Raw genomic sequence first — 19,250 nt, forward strand, 5'->3', positions numbered from 1 at the left:
GTATCGCCAAATTTGTCTGGTGACCATGTCATAGAGTATGCTCAGACGAAGCGGTTTTTGGGAGGTAAAGTGCACACTTTTGTCCAACGTCACATTTCCGCACTCTGAGGGTATTTTCTAAGTCCCTGACGCCTCTTTAACCAGACTCAGTAGTTGCAAGATTGCCGACGAAAAACTAAAGACATATTTATTTTGTATGTCTTCAGCACGCGGCTTATCCGAGACGCAGCCACAGAATGGCAGATATGAAAACTTCTTTTCTAGCTCCTCACTGCGATTCTTATTTGCGATCCCTTTAGTTATACGCTGATGGTTGTAACTGTTGACCGTCGTTCCTGAAACTCTTGCGTAGGTGCTCAGTTCGTGTGGCAGCTAATCAGCGCTTGAAATGTTTCTTCAGCGATGTACCAGCGTTTTTATGAGGGAGAGATTTTGCTCTAGGAGATCGCGATGACGAACCGTTGTGAACAGCTTCTCTGTAGGCACTGTAACTAAGGCATGCGTTTCGTTTAGCGATGGACGATCACTTGGAAGAAGAGCAAGCCATCGCCATTTTCTACTTCCGCAGTGAACTCGAGGATCTGGGATCCCGAAAAAGTAGGACAAGCGGAAGACATCGGAGTAGTTCACAATGGTACAGCTACATTTTCTACGGGTAGGCTGTCTACACGCGAGTTTCCGAAGTACACGTGCAATAAACTGGGAATTCGTGGAGAGAAGAACACGTTCTTTCCGCGAAACACTATTGAGAAATGTTCTAGTAAGTTACGGGAATGCACTCGGCTGACATCTTCCACAACCATCAGTATTTCATCATGTGCATAGGCTGCCATTTGCCTTGAAAACAGCAGGGCGTGCACCTGTCGGTACACCGGTGGCTGTCGAAGACGTCACCCGACTGCATTCCTGTGAGTTATTTCAACAGTTTACGTGCCGAGAGGTACTCAGCCCGATCGAGTTGGTCCCAACATTCTCGATTTTGTATAAATACGGGGAGTTAGGTCGCCTGGAGGTAGGGTAAACTGCTCTTCGAACCACGCAGATACGCTGCGAGCTGTGTGACACGTTGCATTGTCCTCCTGATAGCTGCCATCGTGCCGAGGAAAAACAGTCTGCATGTAGAGGTGCAGATGGTCCCCAAAGATAGATACTTACTTGTATTGATCCACTGTGCCATCCAGAATGACTAGATCACCAAGGCAAAGCAACGAAAACATTCCACAGACCATAAAGTGCCCTCCTCCGTCCTAGATCCTTCCGATAATTGTTGCAGGGTATTTGGTTTCAGAGGTTTCGCGCCATACACACCAGCCATCATCTATCATGTCGCCACTCAGCGGACGTACAATTGCGGTACTGGAGTGCAAATTCCAGCCTTCGTCGCCGATGAACAGCAGTCAGCATGGATACATGAACCAGGGACATGCTGCAGATGTCCATACACAGCCACGATCCCTGAACAGTGGTTCAGGAGGCACTGTTGGTAGCCCCTTGGTCCATCTCGGCAGTCAGCTGCTCAACAGTTTCACTCCAGTTCGCCTGTACACATCTCCGTAGCCGTCGTTCGTCCCTGTCGTCTAGGCAGGGATGCCAACAAGCTGCCAGTTAAAACCGACACCAGTACAGGGTGTTTATAAATGAATATCGGGGTTTTAACGATTTATAATATTTATTACACTAAACTTGCAGTTATAAATGATATGTCAAATGAAAGAGCTACTCAAACAGTTGTGTTTGGCACCAGTGCGCATAGCGAAGTACGCGATTGGTTGAACTTCACTGTACCCAAGTGCTGGATAGGCCGCAAGGGGCCCAATGACAGGTCTTGCTTTGCATGGCCTCCACGTTCACCTGACCTAACGCCATGCGATTTTTCTTATGGGGCTTCATCAAGGATCGTGTGTACGTGCCTCCGCTACCAGCAGACCTCCCTGAATTACGAAACCGGATTGAAGCAGTTGCTGCTACAATCACTGAAGACGCACTTATCAACGTAAGGGAACAACTCGGCTATAGACTTGATGTGTGCGGTGTGACAAATGGTGCTCACATTGAACATTTCTAAGGTTCTTGGTAAAACTGTTTGAGTTGCTCTTTCATTTGGCATATCACTTATAACTGTAAGTTTAATACACTCCTGGAAATGGAAAAAAGAACACATTGACACCGGTGTGTCAGACCCACCATACTTGCTCCGGACACTGCGAGAGGGCTATACAAGCAATGATCACACGCACGGCACAGCGGACACACCAGGAACCGCGGTGTTGGCCGTCGAATGGCGCTAGCTGCGCAGCATTTGTGCACCGCCGCCGTCAGTGTCAGCCAGTTTGCCGTGGCATACGGAGCTCCATCGCAATCTTTAACACTGGTAGCATGCCGCGACAGCGTGGACGTGAACCGTATGTGCAGTTGACGGACTTTGAGCGAGGGCGTATAGTGGGCATGCGGGAGGCCGGCTGGACGTACCGCCGAATTGCTCAGCACGTGGGGCGTGAGGTCTCCACAGTACATCGATGTTGTCGCCAGTGGTCGGCGGAAGGTGCACGTGCCCGTCGACCTGGGACCGGACCGCAGCGACGCACGGATGCACGCCAAGACCGTAGGATCCTACGCAGTGCCGTAGGGGACCGCACCGCCACTTCCCAGCAAATTAGGGACACTGTTGCTCCTGGGGTATCGGCGAGGACCATTCGCAACCGTCTCCATGAAGCTGGGCTACGGTCCCGCACACCGTTAGGCCGTCTTCCGCTCACGCCCCAACATCGTGCAGCCCGCCTCCAGTGGTGTCGCGACAGGCGTGAATGGAGGGACGAATGGAGACGTGTCGTCTTCAGCGATGAGAGTCGCTTCTGCCTTGGTGCCAATGATGGCCGTATGCGTGTTTGGCGCCGTGCAGGTGAACGCCACAATCAGGACTGCATACGACCGAGGCACACAGGGCCAACACCCGGCATCATGGTGTGGGGAGCGATCTCCTACACTGGCCGTACACCACTGGTGATCGTCGAGGGGACACTGAATAGTGCACGGTACATCCAAACCGTCATCGAACCCATCGTTCTACCATTCCTAGACCGGCAAGGGAACTTGCTGTTCCAACAGGACAATGCACGTCCGCATGTATCCCGTGCCACCCAACGTGCTCTAGAAGGTGTAAGTCAACTACCCTGGCCAGCAAGATCTCCGGATCTGTCCCCCATTGAGCATGTTTGGGACTGGATGAAGCGTCGTCTCACGCGGTCTGCACGTCCAGCACAACGCTGGTCCAACTGAGGCGCCAGGTGGAAATGGCATGGCAAGCCGTTCCACAGGACTACATCCAGCATCTCTACGATCGTCTCCATGGGAGAATAGCAGCCTGCATTGCTGCGAAAGGTGGATATACACTGTACTAGTGCCGACATTGTGCATGCTCTGTTGCCTGTGTCTATGTGCCTGTGGTTCTGTCAGTGTGATCATGTGATGTATCTGACCCCAGGAATGTGTCAATAAAGTTTCCCCTTCCTGGGACAATGAATTCACGGTGTTCTTATTTCAATTTCCAGGAGTGTATAATAAATATTGTAAAGCGTTAAAACCCTGATATTCATTTATAAACACCCTGTATTTTAGTTCTGCATAACCGGCATTTTTCGGTATTTATTTGGTCTCAGATATAACTGGTCTTCTGTAGTTTTTACTATTAACCGAGTAAGAAACCCTAAAAATCCATTAGCAATAGCAGCAGTGCTAAAATGTTTCGTTGTTAAATAAACTAAACTAAACGCCTCCCGAAAAGGCCATGACGGCCCAGCGGCACAGACTGGCCGCCGTGTCTTCCTCAGCCCATAGGCGTCACTGGATGCGGAGATGGAGGAGCATGTGGTCAGCAAACCGCTCTTCCGACCGTATGTCAGTCTCGGAAACCGGAGTTGTTAAAATAGCCTTTCTTTAAAAAAGGAGTAATTCTTATTCATAAAATTTGCATTCGTTTGAAGTATTGCGTTATTATAGAAAATGGAAAAAGTGATCAGTGTTATTTTAATAACGGTGCTGACAGAAATGAGGAACAAATAAATGGCATAACAATTGGTACAGCATTGCTGAGGCAATAATGACCTGTTGTGGTGTGTCGTGGCTTAAGGCACGCGTGTACGTGCAGTGAGCAAGATCTACCGCTACCTGGTCTATAAAATTGTTTCTAGGTGTCGTAGCGGGACATCCGCTGTGTTGCAAAACGGCACCAACGCTACGCTTACGAAGTGACATGGCAGTGAAGTAAATGCTTCATTTGCCTTAAAAGGTTAAAGATTTGCCTGTTATTTCTACGAATTAGTAAAAGGAGAAGAAAATTATTTTAACAGTAATAAAGTAAAAACACAACAACAGTTCATTCAAAGTATACAATAAAAACCGAAGGTAGCACATCTGTTGTCTGTGTCTATATAATGCCACTATCAGCTTGTAGCCCTTGAAGACGGACACATTAACACGAAAAACAGAGTTCTTCAGCCTCAGTTTTCATTCTTTAGCACTGACTATTCGTAATATCCAAATAACCGTATGAACCCCGATTACAACATAATTTCTGAGCAGAGCTTAAGAAAATTTGAACCAACAGAGCGAATACCACAGATTTTTTTGTAGTATTCAACCACTTTCACTTTTCGATAAAAGCAGTGAACGGTGGACGGAATAAGTTTTCTTTTATCTGCCTGTTAAATTTAATGTTTTGATTCTTTATACACTGGAGAGCCAAGGAAACTGGTACACCTGTTCAATATCGTGTAATGCCCCGCGAGCAGTCAGAAATGCCGCAAGACGACGTGGCATGCATTCGACTAATGTCTGAAGTAGTGATGGAGTGAAGTGACACCACTTTTACGGACCGAGCGAGGTGGCACGGTGGTTAGACACTGGACTCGCATTCGGGAGGACGACGGTTCAATCCCGCGTCCGGCCATCCTGATTTAGGTTTTCCGTGATTTCCCTAAATCACTCCAGGCAAATGCTGGGATGGTTCCTCTGAAAGGGCACGGCCGCCTTCCTTCCCCATCCTTCCCTAATCCGATGAGACCGATGACCACGCTGTCTGGTCTCCTTCCCCAAAACAACCAACCAACTCTTACGGATTTATGGACAGCCCTGCAGGATCCTGCGTGGCAGTACATAAATCCGTAAGAGTACGAGGGGATGGAGATTTCTTCTGAACAGCACATTGCAAGGATTCACAGATACGATGTCTCCATACCCGTACACGTCCATCCGCTCGATGTAATTTGAAACAAGACTCGTCCGACCAGGCAACATGTTCCAGTCGTCAACAGTCCAATGTCGGTGTCGATGGGCCCAGGCGAGGCGTAAAGCCTTCTGTCATGCAGTCATCAAGAACACAGGAGTGGGCCTTCAGCTCCGAAAGACCATATCGATGATTTTTCGTTGAGTGGTTGGCGTACTAACACTTGCTAATGCGCAGCATTGAAATCTGCAGCAATTGGGACTTCTGTCACGTCAAACTATTCTGTTCAGTCGTCGTTGGTGCCGTTCTTGGAGGATCTCTTGCCGGCCGCAGCGATGTCGAAGATTCGATGTTTGACAGGATTCCTGATATTCACGGTACACTCGTGAAATGGTCGTGAGGGAAAATCTCCACTTCATCGCTAGCCTGGAGGCGTTGTGTCCCATCGCTCGTGCGCCGACTATAACCCCACGTTCCAATTCACTTAAATCTTGATAACCTGCCATAGTAGCAGCAGTAACCAGTCTAAAAACTGCGCCAGACACTTGTCTTACAGAGGTGTTAACGACGGCAGTGCTGTATTCTGCCTGTTTACATATCTCTATATTTGAATACGCATGCCCATTCCAGTTTCTTTGGCGCTTCAGTGTATATTGAAAGAGAGAGTAAAAATTTTTCAATCTTTGTTTGATTTTTACGTTTATAAGTGGAAATAACAGGAATGAAAAACCGAAAATCGATTATTTCAAAAATCGGTTATCTTCAGCGGTTTTAGCAGTCAGGTTAAATTATCGTGGAAATAGACCGATATAACCGAAAAGCAGGTGTTTCAGCGATTACCGCCATTCCCAATCTATGGCCCACGGTGCACCACAGTTGCCTCGGTGCCGCTTTTGGGTACCGCCATTCTGTCATGTACGGTATACTTCAACCACTAAAGCCAATGATCGTGCCGGTTTGGACTTCAAATAAATCGCACCGTTTCCGCATTACGACGACGACTGCACTGTTTTCCACGTCACCCCGACACGTTTTATATACGCTCCACTGCTAGGGCTGCAACCCGCCGTCTGTGAGTGAATATTGCACATTCATGTTGAACATAGGCGGTAGTCACCTCAATGGGACAGGACCGTGGAAATCGCAACTGAAGAGTACCCAGTGTTAAACATTGTTTTTAAGTTTCTTGTCAATTTCATGTTTTAGTTTGCAACTGCTCTTTCCTCCGCAACTTTGCTAAACTAATTTATTTAAAGATACACTGATGAGCCGAAACATTATGATCACCTGCTTAATAGGTTGTTTGTCTGTCATCACTAATTCTGTGTATCAGCGACCCGCCGGTTTGTAGGTAGGTTTATGGAGGTGTATGGCACTAGATTTCTACGCACAGGTCACGTTATTCGTATAAATAACGGGCCGCTGATTTGCAGCGACCCCGATGGGTTCAATAGGATTTACATCAGGCGAATTTGGCCGCCGAGACAACAATGTGAGTTCACTATAATGCTCCTCAAACCACGGTAGCGCGGTTTTGGTTCCGAGACGGGGACCATTATACTGCTGAAGTATGACACCACCTGCCGGCCGCTGTGACCGAGCATTTCCAGCCGCTTCAGTCCGGAACCGCGCGACTGCTTCGGTCGCAGGTTCGAATCCTGCCTCGGGCATGGATGTATGTGATGTCCTTAGGTGAGTTAGCTTTAAGTATTTCTAAGTTCTAGGGGACTGATGACCATAGATGTTAAGTCCCATAGTGCTCAGAGCCATTTGAACCATTTTTGGGGGGACTAATGATCACCATCTATCCTACTTTACAGAGTAGACAAGCCCCACGTTCTGTGATGAGTCGTGGACATCCAACCATTTAGTACCTAGTGATAGTTTCACTGTCTTTCTTCCTCTTTCCACAGATGCTCAAGACTTCAACATTCGACCAGTTTCGCATCTTTCAAGATAATCGTTCATAGGCTTTGTGTAACAATGATGTGCCCTTTGTCAAAGTCACTTGTTGTTGTTGTGGTCTTCAGTCCTGAGACTGGTTTGATGCAGCTCTCCATGTTACTCTATCCTGTGCAAGCTTCTTCATCTCCCAGTACCTACTGCAGCCTACATCTTTCTGAATTTGCTTAGTGTACTCATCTCTTGGTCTCCCTCTACGATTTTTACCCTCCACGCCGCCCTCCAATGCTAAATTTGTGATCCCTTGATGCCTCAGAACATGTCCTACCAGCCGGTCCCTTCTTCTAGCCACGTTGTGCCACAAACTCCTCTTCTCCCCAATTTTATTCAATACCTCCTCATTAGTTATGTGATCTATCCATCTAATCTTCAGCATTCTTCTGTAGCACCACATTTCTAAAGCTTCTATTCTCTTCTTGTCTAAACTATTTATCGTCCATGTTTCACTTCCATACAGGGCTACACTCCATACAAATACTTTAAGAAACGACTTCTTGACACTTAAATCTATACTCGATGTTAACAAATTTCTCTTCTTCAGAAACTCTTTCCTTGCCATTGCCAGTCTACATTTTATATCCTCTCTACTTCGACCATCATCAGTTGTTTTGCTCCCCAAATAGCAAAACTCCTTTACTACTTTAAGTGTCTCATTTCCTAACCTAATTCCCTCAGCATCACCCGACTTAATTCGACTACATTCCATCATCCTCGTTTTGCTTTTGTTGGTTTTCATCTTATACCCTCCCTTCAAGACACTGTCCATTCCGTTCAACTGCTCTTCCAAGTCCTTGGCTGTCTCTGACAGAATTACAATGTCATCGGCGAACCTCAACGTTTTTATTTCTTCTTCATGGATTTTAATACCTACTCCGAACTTTTCTTTTGTTTCCTTTACTGCTTGCTCAATATACAGATTGAATAACATCGGGGAGAGGCTACAACTCTGTCTCACTCCCTTCCCAACCATTGCTTCCCTTTCATGCCCCTCGACTCTTATAACTGCCATCTGCTTTCTGTACAAACTGTAAATAGCCTTTCACTCCATGTATTTACCCCTGCCACCTTCAGAATTTGAAAGAGAGTATTCCAGTCAACATTGTCAAAAGCTTTCTCTAAGTCTACAAATGCTAGAAACGTAGGTTTGCCTTTCCTTAATCTAGCTTCTAAGATAAGTCGTTGGGTCAGTATTGCCTCACGTGTTCCAACATTTCCATGGAATCGAAACTGATCTTCCCCGAGGTCGGCTTCTACCAGTTTTTCCATTCGTCTGTAGAGAATTCGCGTTAGTATTTTGCATCCGTGACTTATTAAACTGATAGTTCGGTTGATAATGTCAACACCTGCTTTCTTTGGGATTGGAATTATTGTATTCTTCTTGAAGTCACTTACCTCAGTGGATTTCCCCATTTGTAGCCCACATCTTCCCCCATCCATATCTGCTCCCCCGATATTCTTTTGCTAACGCGTCACGTGCCCACAACGCCACCAAGTGGTACCCAACGTCGCAGTGTTCAAGGCCATAATGTTATGCCTTACCAGCGTATAAACTCCTTTAATTGAATGCTGTTTCAGGGGTCCTGACAGCAATGACATCCCGCCCGTGTCTGGTTTGCTGCACCTGCCCTCTTTCGTGTTGGCAGGAGACTGGGCGACTTTTCACGACGGTGCCCTGCATGCTGTACGTGGCGGCCGAAGACATGCCGCTGGCAGGTGGCCGGTACATCGCAGCCCGGGGCACCACGTTGCTGATCGCCTACTACCTCATGCACCGTCACCCAGACCTCTTCCCGGAGCCGGACAAGTTCGACCCCGGCCGGTTCCTGGAGGGCGGCAGCGCCGAGTCCAGGAAAGCTTATAGCTACATTCCATTCGGCATCGGTTCGCGCAGGTGCGTGGGGGAGCGGTACGCAGTTTTGCAGATGAAGGTCGTCCTAGCGACGATTCTGCGCCGCTACCGTATACTGCCTGGAACGAGCAGGGAGGAGCTGGAAGACAGTGTGGTTTCAATGGTATCCCAGCCAGTCACTGGGTTTCGAGTTACTTTCATCCCACGAGATAACATTCCTTCCAGTTCTGTCTGAGAGAAGACTGTGTTGGAAAAGTTATTTACGCGGGTCACTCCAAAAGAAATGCACACTACTTTTTTTTAAATCCATCTTTTGTTCTACATGTTTGAAAGTTTTACAGTGTGTAGATACATCCTTTAGGAACAATATTTTCATTTCTCCACACAATTTCCATCCCTCTCAACTGCCTTACGCCATCTTGGAACCAGCGCCTGTACACCCACACAGTAAAATTCTGGACCAACCTGTTGGAGCCACTTTTTGGCAGCGTGCACAAAGGAGTCATCATCTTCAAACCTTGTTCCACGAAGAGAGTCTTTCAGTTTCCCAAAGAGATGATAGTCACATGGAGCCAGATCAGGACTGTAAGGCGGGTGTTTCAGTGTTTTCCATCCCAGTTTTGTGATCGCTTCCATGGTTTTTTTACTGGCATGTGGCTGCGCAGTGTCATGCAACAGCAAAATGTCCTGCTTTTACCGATGTGGTCGAACACGACTCAGTTGAGCTTGAAGTTTCTTCAGTGTCGTCACATATGCATCAGTATTTATGGTAGTTGCACTTGGCATGATGTCCAAAAGCAAGAGTCCTTCGAAATCGAAAAACACCGTAGCCATAACTTTTCCAGCAGAAGGTGTGCTTTTTTTTCCTTGGGTGAATTTGCATGATGCCACTCCATTGATTGCCTCTTCGTCTCTGGTAAAAAATGATGGAACCCTGTTATCACCCATCACAATTCTTCCAAGAAATTCATCTCCACCATTCTCGTACTGTTCCAACAGTTCGCTGCACTCCAATTTTCTTGTTTCTTTGTGAGCCACTGTCAACGTCCTGGGAACCCACCTGGCACAAACCTTTTTTAACGCCAACACTTTCAGTATTCTGCAAACACTTCCTTCCCCTATCCCAACGTAGCGTGAAAATTCGTTCACTGTGATGCGTCTGTCAGCAGTCACCAATTCGTTAACTCTCTGCACAGTGCCTGGAGTGTGTGCAGTACGAGACCTGCCGCTGCGAGGACAATCCTCAATATTGCCGTGCCCGCTTTCATCACGTAACCTGCTTGCCTACCGAATAACTGTACTGCGATCGACAGCAGCATCTCCATACACCTTTTTCAACCTCTTGTGGATGTTTCCCACTGTCTCGTTTTCATAGCACAGGAATTCTATGACAGCACGTTGCTTCTGACGAACGTCAAGTTTAGCAGCCATCTTGAACACATGCGGTGACGGCGTCACTCACGGGAACATGTTGAACTAAGTTTGAAAACAAGCGGGAAGGATGTATCTACACATTGTAAAACTTTCACTCATGCAGAAAGAAAACTGTATTTTTACAAAAATAGTGTACATTTCTTTTGGCGTGACCCTCGTAGCTGCAAACTTTCAGTTGCCCTTGTGTTTTTACAGTCAATTCACACTCGACGTCAGCGGAACGCCCCTGTAGAGGAATGGTGTCTTCACACTAGACGGTACAGGAATACGACATGGCAGTGCCTATGTTATTCTGAATTACGCTGCAAAGTTTCTTTGGAAATGGAAGCACGTCCAAAGGAGTAGGCACTCTGGCGACTACAGCCGTTATGAAACACATTAAATGTGACGAAATTGCGAATGTGGACAACAATCAGCTTCTAAATGGATTGACAACAATAAAATTTGTGCCGGAACGCGATTCGAACCTAGATTTCCCACTTACCGCGAGCGGTCGCCTTACCATTTGGTCATCCACGCGTGACTCACTGCCAGATCCAGACTTCCATATGTCGTCAGCCACGTGTCTACACCCTGTACTCGTACATCCATTATGTACATTCCCGTACAGGTGAGAGATGTTACTTGAAGGTCGCTTGCCCGATGTCGGCGGACAAAAACTATACTGCAGTGCCGGTGTTATTGGGAATTACGATGCATGCATGTCCAAAGGAAAAGGCACTGCAGCGTCTGCAGCCGTTATGAAATACAACAAATGTATTCGCAGTTGCGAGGGAACTTTGTATCGTACTCTGACTAACACAGACACTGTAATATCGTATTTATCCGCCGACAATGCCTCCCACTGCGCAAGCTACTTTCAACTAACATGTCTCACCTGTATGGGAATATATATAAGGTATGTACAAGTACAGGCTGTAGTCGCACAGTTAACAATGTATGGAAGTTTGAGTCTGGCCATAAGGCGTGCACAGATAGCCAAATGGTAAGATGACTGCTCGCTATGGGCAGGAAATCCGGGTTCGAGTTGTGTTCCGGTACAAGTTTTCATTGTCATCATTCCTTTTCTACAGCTGATGGTTGTGTATTTCACAATGCAATTACATTTAATGGAGCAAAAATACAAAGTCACTTCGTTTAGCACAGTGCAGAACAGTGAAACTACGTTTCTTACGTACCATATATGATGCAAAAAGACAGAAGACAGTACCAGAATGAAGGAACTAGTCGTTTGTAATCTTGGTCTCTGCCTGGCAAACAACAGAGCGCCATAATTAATGCTACTTGCTCATGTGATGGTTGCATACATTCACAATAAATAACTACCGACATTGGATATAGTTGATTGTGTGGTGGTAGAAGTTGTTTACTGTGTGTGTGTGTGTGTGTGTGTGTGTGTGTGTGTGATTGCGTTTTGTCTTTCTGGTGCAAATGTCTCTGAGCACTATGGGACTTAACATTTGTCTTTCTGCATATGATGTACTATGGTTCTTGCTCAGAACAGCCCCACGCACCAAGGTTTTAAATTGCCTTATGCAGCGCTCCCTCATTGCATATTTGCCTTGGAAATAACTGAGTGTCCACCTGTCCAAATATCGGTGGTGGTCGAAGACGTCACTGGGAGGCATTCTCGTAAATTGTTTGAACATTTTATACATTGAGAGAATCTCAGGTCCCACAATGGTAAAGTTTATTAAGGGCCAAAGCAAAATTCACAACTGATTTCCTTAACAAAGGCCCTGTACTGAACTATCGAGAAATGAAGCAGTAAGTAAATTTCAGAACACAGTTGCTCGTGACGACATTCTTGAATAAATGCTTCATGAGTTTGTTGTCATGTCAGATTTATGTGTAATTTCAAGCTTTCGGCGATTGGCTGTGTCGTCATCGTTACAAGTTATTTGGGGACTGCATTGTACTTTATTTAGTTCAGGGACCACCAAGAATTCGGCTCACTAGCCGTGCTCTGACACGAGTGCCATAGTGCTCAGCCTCACTGTACGTTTTCCCCACCACCACAGCGCGTTGCCTGAGCGCAAGGAGGGGGGAAGAGTGGGAAACTGGAAGTGCGCCACATTTAAATGGCAATGCAGTCCCACTGCATATGACTTTTTTATATATATTTCGTATTTCACAACAACATAGATCACAGCAAAACAAATTTTCTGCATTATTTAACTGTTTTTGACAGGCTCAAGACATAATTGTTATGCGCTATGAACTCTACGGACAGATACGGAAAATATAGATTTTTCGCACTCACAGTTGTGACTTTTTTGCTTGCATTATCAAAAAAAATGTCCTTCACAAAAATATGTCTATCGAGATAATATAGCACATTTGCAAGCTATTTATGGATACATGGAAACCTGTACCCGAGGAAAGCAACGTAGGCATCCTGGATTGTTTTAATGTAAAAGGATTTGCCATTAAAGTGCGAATTATCTTGCAGGCCAGTCAGTTACATATGCACATCTACAGGTGCACTATGAACTGAAGTGGTGAATGGTCTTGAAAACTGATGTAAGATTGATAGTGTCCTCAAAACTTCTAGAAAACTGTCCTAATTCTTTCAAGGCTACAATGAATTCTTTAGATCTCCCCTTTTCTTTACTGGCAATGAGCTTGTGCTTGTCAGAATGTGTCCCGTTTATAACTCGATTTTCTTTTTAAATACTTCCCCATCAAATACTCACTTTGCAGTGTCGTACTGTGGGCAGTATGCAAGGTCTGCAATCCATTCCGGATTTTCTAATATTCGTTCCTGCACTCCTTTTTCCTTCATATATTCAACAATAACAAGTTTTAAACCGAAAAATCGTCCAGGCATGGCCCTTGACTGAACCAACGTACTTTGCAGTACTCTTCGTTCATCTCCATCGACAACTGTTGCAACTGCCAGCGGAATAATGCGGGAAACTTCAGAAATTTTACTCTCTGTACCACTAATTTCTTCAAGTGCTGTATGCCTGCAAATTTAGCAAAAAGTGCTTGTTGATGTAGAGAACGATAAATCCCGTCTGTTGTGCATTGTAATCTTTTACTCTATCATTGTCAAGTGGATCTTCAAAATCTTTCTGGATGGTACTGTAATATTGTTTCATTGCAAATTGGCAGTACCCGTCACATATGGGACTGCATAATACACACTGAGAATTCTCATCCCTCTCTTCTGTCATACCCACTCATTTTTAAATGTTTGTGACGATAGATCACTAGAATGTATGATTGCGAACAGCCACTGGATCTGTGATTGTCTTTCATACAAAGAACAATTATCGATGGGTAAACACCGCTGACACCACGATTCCGCCGAACTGAAGAGAGTCGTTCCGACCGAAAAATGCTACCCCGCAATATTAAATAAGATGTCGCGCTGTGCCGAGTACTTCCGAGAAGGATCGAACAAAGACCAGACGAGTCGAACCTTGGCCCACACGCTGCCCACACACTCGGCACGCGTGAAGTTTGGCACGCCGTGGCCGACCGTGTGCCATGGAGTATGGCAGTACGTCACGGATGTTCCCTACGCTACCAGACATTATGTTGGTGGTACAACATTGGTTGCGATGCTGATTTGTTTAGATGCTAGTAACTTCAATAATTTCTCTGCAGCATGAAGCTGAAAGAAACAGAAATAGCTAATCCTCCGTCGAACGAAACTAGTGTCGATATCAAAGTTATTCCGTCACGCCTACCATTACGTCAAACGTAAGTTGTGTTTTTTTTTCTTCTTTAGAAGTACATAATTTTTCACTATTTGCACCACTTTCATCTAAAAAATATTTTTATATTGTATTGTAAAATCTAATTGTTCCCAAGAAATTTAACGTTGACGTACCGTTCAGTGCCTTTCCGCTGACGACCAGTGTGAATGCCGCCATTTGAAAACTGTTGTGGAATGTTTCCATGTTCCATTCTATTCCGTCAACTATGAGTCGAGATTTACCCGATTGTTCTGCAGTAAGGAACGAGTCTCCAAATTGCAATACAGCTAAGTAATGTGTCAGACAAGTTTAATTGTACCTCCCCTATTCTGGGATAGATTGGTGACAGTGCGCTGCCCAAAAAAATACGTTTTTTGATACCCCAATTGCTGAAGAAGCAAGAAAAAAATTATTTAATTAATCTGGCAAGATTAAGGCATTATATATATTTTACATTAGATTCATTACAATATTTGCAAATTACCATCACATAAACAGTGCAGAGGAAGTAACAGAATTTATATATATTCTTTCATAGCAAGTACAACAATAAAGACAAACTGCAACCAAGGAGATTTAAATATAGTAGCTGGTAACAATGGACACGACGGAAGGAAGTGTAGGATGGAGGCGCAGAAGAATGAGACAGAAAAAATGTGTAGACAGGAAAAACCAAAGTGGCTTGACTTTATGAGCAATAACAAGAGAAATAAGTACACCTGACACTTGGGTGCATTTAAGTCACTTTTTGGCAAACGAGAGACGTTAGTTTTTTTTGGGGGGGGGGGGGGATGATATTCTGTTTGCAGAAGGTAGCGCTTTAGCTCCTTCTTCAAAACAATACGGCATGGAAATTTGCACAGAACTCACGGCAGCTTGTTCCAGAGGTGGACAGCACTAACAGAAAGGGAATTTACTAATGCTCTTGTTTTACGGTCGGGCATGGCAATCATTAATGGGAACTTAACGTTTCGGTTATAATGAGATGACATGCTTGATCTCTGATGTGGAGTACTGGGGTGCACGCACATCAGGAAACCATTAAAGTAGATATTGGTAACAGTTGGCCGAAATGTTATATAACGTTAGTGAAAGCAATAAAACTGAAACATCCCCTTAGAAAAAATTTATAATGACTGTGCTGGTAAACGTCTTACGTTATTTGAGTTTCAAACAGCTGAGCTAAACTCAACGTACTCAGACATTTCTCTCTTTACTTATTCTGATCAACACTAAACTGACACACAATAATTTTTTTAGCGCAACGCAATTTGACTTTCAATAATCCCTACAGAAGAATGGCCCTGACTAACAACAACCTATACCTTACATGAATCATTTACCTCACAAAAATCTTCGTTACTCAAACTGCTGCAATACAGCGAGCGCCAATACTGCCAGCTAAATAAAAGATTCTAACTACTGAAGTCACTAACTACTGATAGGCATAGTTAGCAAATGAAATATTTTGATAGATAAGAAGCAATGTATTTACCTTAACAGAGTTCAAAAGTCATAATATATATATCAGTTCATGACATCGAGTCTTACAAATTTCCTTTTTTTGATGGACACATGTCCAGATCGTCCGCTCTCAAAACTCTGCCATCTCTCTCCCCACATCCACCAATGCTGGCGGCTCACCACCAACTGCGCAACGCTACGCGCTGTTCACATCCAGCTGCCCCACAGTACAATAGCAAATATTCCAACAATTCCAACCAGCCACAGACTGCACACAGCACAGCCAGTGATTATCATACAGAGCGCTACGTGGCGTTACCAACATAAAAACCTAAACAGCCTACTTACAAAACTAATACAAAACGTGGAGTCGTTCACACATTTTTTTTCAGAATGGTCAAATGCAGACCGCCATACAGGTCATGTAATAAGACTCTGGTATCCTAACAGACAGACACACAACAGTTTACAGACAACTATGCGTCATTCTTGGAGATTTGATTATCATAAATTAATATGATCTTGCTCTTCAATTCCCATGAAGTAATTAACGTCATGTTTAGAGACTGAGACGAGCATGAACTAGAATCTTAACGAATATTGTATGTTTTAGAAAATTACTCATAAAGTGTAGCATAGGTTTGGGGCGAAGTGCGATTCTAGCTGTGGACTGTGCAGGCTGGAACTGATTTTATAAATAATTTAATTACACATAACACAATCTTTCTGATAACTGGCAAATAGTAACATAAATCAACTGAATTTGTAGCTCTACCTTTTTTTTAACTTTTGGTTACATGCAAATATGATCCTTGGATATGCCCTAAATACCTAAATAAAATTCCCCCTTCCATACAAAGTCCACATGCATCAAATTACATAATATAACCACACTTTTTAAAGTAACAGAGGAAGAGACGAAAAGCAGTAGCTTACTTTGCGCAAGGTATGATTTTGGGCGTAAACAGACACTTGACTCAGTTCCATGAATGTACTAAGTTGTGATAAGCACAAAAACTAGCATCATTAATGTGTAAGTGACCCACCTTGTAGCTAAGTTACGTGCAGTGGGCATGTTTGGACCAGACTGCTTGCCTAACCATTCTACGAGGGGTGTTCAATAAGTAATGCAACACATTTCTTTTTCTCACCCAATATCAGTTGAAAAAATGTGGAATTTCTTATGGGACATGGTGGAATATTCCCGCTTCAGCCCCAGTAGTTTGTTGAAGTTCCGATAGGTGGCAGCACTATAAGTAGTCTTCAAAATGGCGTCTTTAACGGAGGTGCGTGAGAAGCAGAGATCTGTCACTGAGTTTCTTTTGGCGGAAAACCAGAGAATCCCAGATATTCGCAGGCCACTGCAGAATGTCTACGGAGAACTGGCAGTGGACAAAAGCATTCTGAGTCGTTGGTGGAGGCTCCTGTCATCATCGCAGCAAGGACGGTGCATACGTGTCAGAGATCCCAAGTGCTGGCCAGCCGCACGTAGCTGTGACTCTGTCAGTGTTGGAATGTGCGGACATTCGAAGTGATCGACAGATCACAATCAAACACCTCGCTGCTCAACTGGACGTCTCTGTTGACAGTTCTGAGACACTCTTTCACCAGTTGGCGTACTCATAGACCATAAAGAGCGCCTGTTACGATACTGATCGTGACAATTTTTTGGACCAGCGAATGACGCACCCTGCAGGAGGCAGAGCGTTGTTGATGGGGAGATTATTGATGCTCCGACGTCAACCAGTAGAGTGGTACCAAGTGGGGACACTGGCTCTTCCAGTATGATGGCGTAAGGCTGTCGCACTGAATGGCGATTATGTCGAAAAACAGGGTTTTGTAGCAAGAAGAATGGGGAGTAATATGGTGTACAGGAATCCCGAATAAAAACAACCTGCTTTCTAAAAAAAAGTTTTGCATTATTTACTGAACGTATCAGGTATTTAGACGTCTGAAATCCAAAGACGCAAAGGAATCACGTCATAGCTGAGATGGCGAAGTAAGATCCAAGACAGTTAAAGTGGGCTTGCACAGCCAGCAGACTGTATAAACATCAAAAGGATTGCTCCTGTTCTGTGGTGTAACTGCCTTTTGCCATGTATCAAGGAACTTTTATAGCTGAGAGTGATCCGTTACACAAATACAGCGCTTAACATTATCTACTTGCCCCAGAGTGTCAAATAGTTTAGAGTTCCATGAATATTAATTGAGTATTAGCCCCAGTTTCTATCCTAAGGGGAAAACTGTCCAATAGAAATTTAATTAGTGAACTCTAGAGCAGTCTATGAAGGACGGCACGTGACTGGACACTTGAAGTAATTTTCTCTCAGAGAGTACTTGAGGCTATATTTTACAGGAGGAGGGAAGCTGTGCAGGTATGCACGTTGCAGCTGAGCTTAACGAACTAAGTAGTTACGTAATGAACATTTATGTAACGTATGGAGCACATTCCTGAAACTACACTTAGATGAAACACGCATAAACTACTTAACTTATGGTTCCATAGAACTAAACGACAGTAATGTACCGATCATTATCAGTCAGCAAAGATTTGTGGACCAAGGAAACGCAACATGGACGTGCAATTACTCACACACAACGAATTTTCATAGCCGGCTTGTACCTCTCAGCGCAAAGAAACGTGGAAGTTAACTGGGCACATGATACATGACTTGAATCGTGAACAATTAAGGACCAAGTTCAGTCCCATTTAACTTTATATAAATCGGCACTAAACTCATCATTTGCGAGCATCCTATACTGCTCTTATCAATTGAGATTTATCGTTACAGAGAATCCTAACTCAAAACTGAACTAACTCTCATTCAATAATTACGGTTCACATGTGCACGCAAGCAGCATGCCATGCTTACTTGACTACGGAGCAGTGACTAAATACTGGGAGTCAACTTGGCCGCGCCCCAGTCACTTCTATTCAAAAACCAAACTACCTCACCTCTGTGTGCAGTCAGGGAAAATATTTGGTGGGGGCCCAGTGACGGATCAAGAAGACAAATTTGTCAGGGGTCCATGTGGTTCCTCATATCAGAACACAGGAGAGGAAGCGCCTGGTTCCTTCACCCTAGAATTGTCCACCCGGTTTAACGGCTGCAAATTTGAAGACTTTGTCCCTACTCTTGAATTCGGAAGGGAGCAGTCTCAGGACCGCACGTCCAGGGCTGTGCAGCCGAGTCTGGCCACCACAGCTGACTCCAAAGAATACATTCAACAGCTGATGCGAAGTTAAGCTGAGAACTTCCACCTGAATTTATCCAGTTGCTTGCATTTGTAATCACATCCATATTTATTCGAAACGAGTGATCATCCGTGTTTTGGACAGGCAGCTGCAGGCACACATTGTGCTATCTGTTGTGTCGGCTACTGTGGGAGTCAGCACCGACACAAACAAGGAACGAGAGAAGTTGCGATGGCTGGTGGCAGGAATCCCTAATCATCTGTACAAAACTCTTTCTAATTAAAGGAAGACTTTACTTCTAAAAAGAAAAGAACCGCTACTTAACTTGATTACTCTACTTCCTGTCCCTCCTACATACAAGTTCTTCGCTCCCTATTACTACTCACAGAATGCAGGCTAAGTATACAACTATTACTC

At 44.7% G+C, this 19,250-nt stretch overlaps 1 protein-coding gene across 1 annotated transcript in view; it reads left to right on the forward strand.

Moving 5' to 3' along the window:
• The window catches only part of LOC126092879 (cytochrome P450 4c3-like), a 44,956-nt gene extending 35,689 nt beyond the window's left edge, over window positions 1-9,267 (forward strand). The window contains exon 3 of the mRNA XM_049908610.1: window positions 8,827-9,267. Coding sequence (XP_049764567.1) covers window positions 8,827-9,267 — 441 coding nt within the window. The remainder of the gene's footprint in view (window positions 1-8,826) is intronic.
• The last annotated feature ends 9,983 nt before the right edge of the window (window positions 9,268-19,250 follow it).

Source organism: Schistocerca cancellata, chromosome 7, assembly GCF_023864275.1.
Source record: "Schistocerca cancellata isolate TAMUIC-IGC-003103 chromosome 7, iqSchCanc2.1, whole genome shotgun sequence".
NCBI lineage: Eukaryota > Metazoa > Arthropoda > Insecta > Orthoptera > Acrididae > Schistocerca > Schistocerca cancellata.